Below are 3,812 nucleotides of genomic sequence, written 5' to 3'. Positions count from 1 at the left end.
TGGAGTACGCAAACGAGATGGTTCTCGTCTTTGAAGAGGGAGAAAAGGCTCAGGTATTTTGGATTAACTGACCAAAGCCGTTCCGTCCTTTGGCATGCACTTTTCACCCACTACTCCATGCTCGTGGACATGGAGTCTCTCAACATGCTACTTAAGATCCAGGCCGATGCACTCGAAGTTGTGAGCGTTTTACGTACCTTGGAACTTGTATTAATTCCGATTGCAGCGTGATCGATGAGGTGAATGCACGAGTCTGCAAGGCCCGAGTTCGTTTGCTCATTTGAGACACCTATAGCGTCAGAGTGGTGTATCCCTGAATCTCAAATGTCGTGTGTATCAGGCTACAGTGCGGAATGTTTTGTTGTATGACTGGGACTTGGCCGGTTGGAGCAGCGGAACTGAGATATCTTCAGTTGCTTGACAATCGTCTCATAACCATAGTTGGTGTGGGTTGGTGTCGGCGTACCCGTAACGAGGCAGTTAGAAAGCGAGTGGTCGGTTGTTCGACAGGAACTCCCATTGAAGAATGTGTCCAGCACCAGAAGCTGCGTTGGTTGGGATATGTTTTGCGTATGCCAAAGAGAGTGCTGTCTTCTATGCCCAACTCATAGTGGCGTAAGCAGAGAGGTGGTCAACCCTTGACTCTGGATAGGCTTATGAAGGAGATTACGGAACGCCTGGGTGCTGTCGGTGCTACTCGCCTTGTAGGATGAGGACCGCGATATCCTCACTGCCTGAGTGAATGTTTGGAGGTGTAGGCACCTAGGAATGATTGTAGGAAGCCAGCCCTTAGTCCCTTCCTTGTCCGCGCTTATTCTTTTCTCCACAATAAGGTTTCCAAATAAATCATGGTTTTACGGCAGTGGAGCGTCGGTGTTGAACACTGATAGCATGCTGTCGATGATGCTAATGATTGTCTACGGCATCGAGCGTGAATCTTCGTGTTCCAAGGAGAATCACAGCCAGTTCTGTTTGGTTGATTATATGACCACTTAGAGCAGGCCTTCACTCTGTCCGTAGCCGGCTGGCAGCTCATACGTCCAATCGACGTGATATCCCGTTATTTGGATCTACTAGACTTCATTGTCCGTTGATGGAATTAGGATCTAGCCATCTCTGCTAGACAGACAACTAATATCTTGTCAACCCGGTTGGGGCGCCGACCAGCTTCAAACGAGGAGCCAGGTCTTTTTAGCTGAGGTTCCCGAGAGCTGATCGTGTGGGGTATTTCGAACGGTGTTCGAAACGGTTTGAGCGGTTTCTTGAGGCACCGATGCACGGACAGACTGATGCATTCGGACGCTGCGTAACTACCTTCGGAATAGGCGGATCCAGTTCAGAAGAGCAGCTGACGTGGCGAGATAGCGTGTCATCAGTACACAATGACTGGTCAGTGCCAGACTGATGATATCAGTCTGTCGAATTGACAATCAGCCCGCAGCTGTGGTGTGATGGCGCCAGGTTGGTTCCTCTAAAAGGGGTGGTGCAATTGAAACACCTTCAATATTATCAAAATGGCCTTCTTGAGGAAACTTTTCTAATGGGGAGGGCTAGTGTGATTAATTCACAGTAAATATCTGTATATTGGACTAACCACACTTTTTGCCTTCTCTTTCAGCATACATTCTGATTTTCAAAGCGACACTTCGTGTTCTACTCTAACATGCACCTCCCGGTCCTGCTGCTAACACTCGAAATTCTCCTGTGTTCTTCAGAATCCGTTGTTTGGCGTCTGGACCAACACTGGGTTCAGCCTTCCACGGAACTTGAAGTCAATATTATGCACCATACCGTCTACTTGTTTTGTTTTTCCGAACCAAAAATAGATAATTGGATCTCTCACTGTTTAAGTGACCATGACATTTCTCTTGATCTCCGTAATCCGAACGGCCAAGAATCCTGGGACTTACCTCAGGCCCACCACTCCTCGGTAAATGTATTCCAAACCATACATGCAGATCAACTACCAAAAACTGGTCTCTCTTGTGCCTCGTTGAGTGATGTGGGACGCGGTTCAGAATCGTCTTCTATTTTTTCCTTTCTCTTTTCTGTCCTACCTGATGACACCAAAACCTTAAACAGCTCATCGACCCTTCGGTGGATGTCACCCACCTTCCCCTCATCTTGTTTCGCCGTGTGCGATCCATCCACTCCGGCTGGTCCTACTCAACGACCGGTTTTAACAGCTAAAGTCGAATTGCGCGTGAATGAGTTGCATTTTCTTCTTGCTGTTCTTGGCTTATTGTTATTGCTGTCTGCTAACTACTTATCTGAAAAGATAAGTTTCTACTATGCCTCCGGCGTAGGATTTGTCGTCTTGAGTAGCCTTCTCGTGCTGCTTATTATACTTATCCGGATGTTGCCCATGAAACGCGGTGGCGCTGTTTTGCAGAGTGTTTTTGTTCTTCTAGGTGGTACGTTTGGTGTGGTTTTCATGCTTTTGGACTATATTCGTTCCTCTGTTTGGCAGATTCTTGCTTCCAATGCAGAAATCACTTTTTGTTATGTGGCGATTGTCGGTTGTTTGTCGTTCGTCTTTTTCTACTGGTTTCATCTACCCGAAACACTGGTATTCAAATATCCTCGAACGAAGGTCATTATGAAGTACGTATTGCGCATCGTTGGTGCGCTCGTCATCACATCTGCCATTTATCTGCCCTTTACAGAACATGAGCTGTTAACTGGACTCGCGTATTATGCTTCTTCATACGTATCGAATGAAGTAGCTTCTGAATCTCCCGTAACCCGTATTCTTGGGTACACCTCACCAAAACTAGCGAGAGTGATCATCGTAATGGCTGTCGTTTTGTTCGTGGAACTCGTGGAATGGGTTCAACAAATCGTGTGGAAGCCGTCTCCCCGGAAGAAACGTGCTATCAATGGATATCCAGAAGTTGTTAGAAGTTCTCCCGGTTCTCCCTGGGCTTCTTCGTCTCCCTTCCAGTACCATTCACCGTATGTGACAGCGAAACCTCAAACGCCGAGATCTGCTGGTTTTCCATCCGACAGTCGAAGAACTTCGCTTTACAAGGGACCTGGGTTTGTTCGAAACACGGAGTATAGTAACTCACCCTTTAGACCAAGTCGTTCGAGTTACGGGGAACGATCGTACCGAAAAATCCCAAAGGAAGAAATTCTGACAGACGATGAGAGCGACTGATTGGTTTTTGTCATATCTTTTTTGCAAAGCTATAAACAGTTCCCCCATGCTACCAAGCTCCACTAAGGATATTATCACACTACACCCCGTAAACACCTGTCCATTGCATATATCCCCATTCCATACCCACAGATGCATTATTACTGATAAATGTAAACTTATGATTTTTGTCCCCAGTTCGGTCAAGATTTCGAAGAGAAGAATCAAAATGTGGTCGATCAGTTTGCTTTTTCCTCGTTTGCATACCATTTCGTTAAAGTAAGGTAAGCTGCAGAACTCACCACTCATTTTACTTGGTGAAATAAATGATCCTCAGGTGCGCGCTTTGTTAGGCAGCTGGTGAGTCGGACGTTGTTGTCGTAGATCAGATGACTAGTCATTGCGTGATATGGATCACAGCAAGATCATGGAGGTGCTGCCTAAACCCATAAGCATCGTATCGGAGTGTTTGGCTGGCTTCTGTCACCGGGTTCATTAGTGTGAATGTTAACTGATAATCGATGATCAAGTACATCTATTTAGTCCCGGTGACACTAGGTAGCAACTCGTATTATGGTGCAATTCTTAAAACTCTTCGCAACGTTACCCCAGTTTTGACAAAAGTAAGCATCTATGGTTGGATGTTCCATTTATTCCGAATCGTGTATAGTCA

General features: G+C 46.2%; 1 protein-coding gene across 1 annotated transcript; it reads left to right on the top strand.

Moving 5' to 3' along the window:
* Positions 1–768: 768 nt before the first annotated feature.
* On the top strand, positions 769–3,160 carry T265_03925 (hypothetical protein; the record flags this gene model as incomplete). Its single annotated transcript, XM_009168526.1, has 3 exons — positions 769–931; positions 997–1,085; positions 2,279–3,160. 3 exons carry the CDS (start codon positions 769–771, stop codon positions 3,158–3,160), a joined length of 1,134 nt encoding a protein of 377 aa, XP_009166790.1.
* Positions 3,161–3,812: the final 652 nt, after the last annotated feature.

The sequence above is a fragment of the Opisthorchis viverrini genome (genome assembly GCF_000715545.1).
Source record: "Opisthorchis viverrini unplaced genomic scaffold opera_v5_58, whole genome shotgun sequence".
Taxonomy (NCBI): domain Eukaryota; kingdom Metazoa; phylum Platyhelminthes; class Trematoda; order Opisthorchiida; family Opisthorchiidae; genus Opisthorchis; species Opisthorchis viverrini.
The sequence above is the reverse complement of the archived record's forward strand: the minus strand, read 5'-3'. Positions and strand labels throughout refer to the sequence as shown.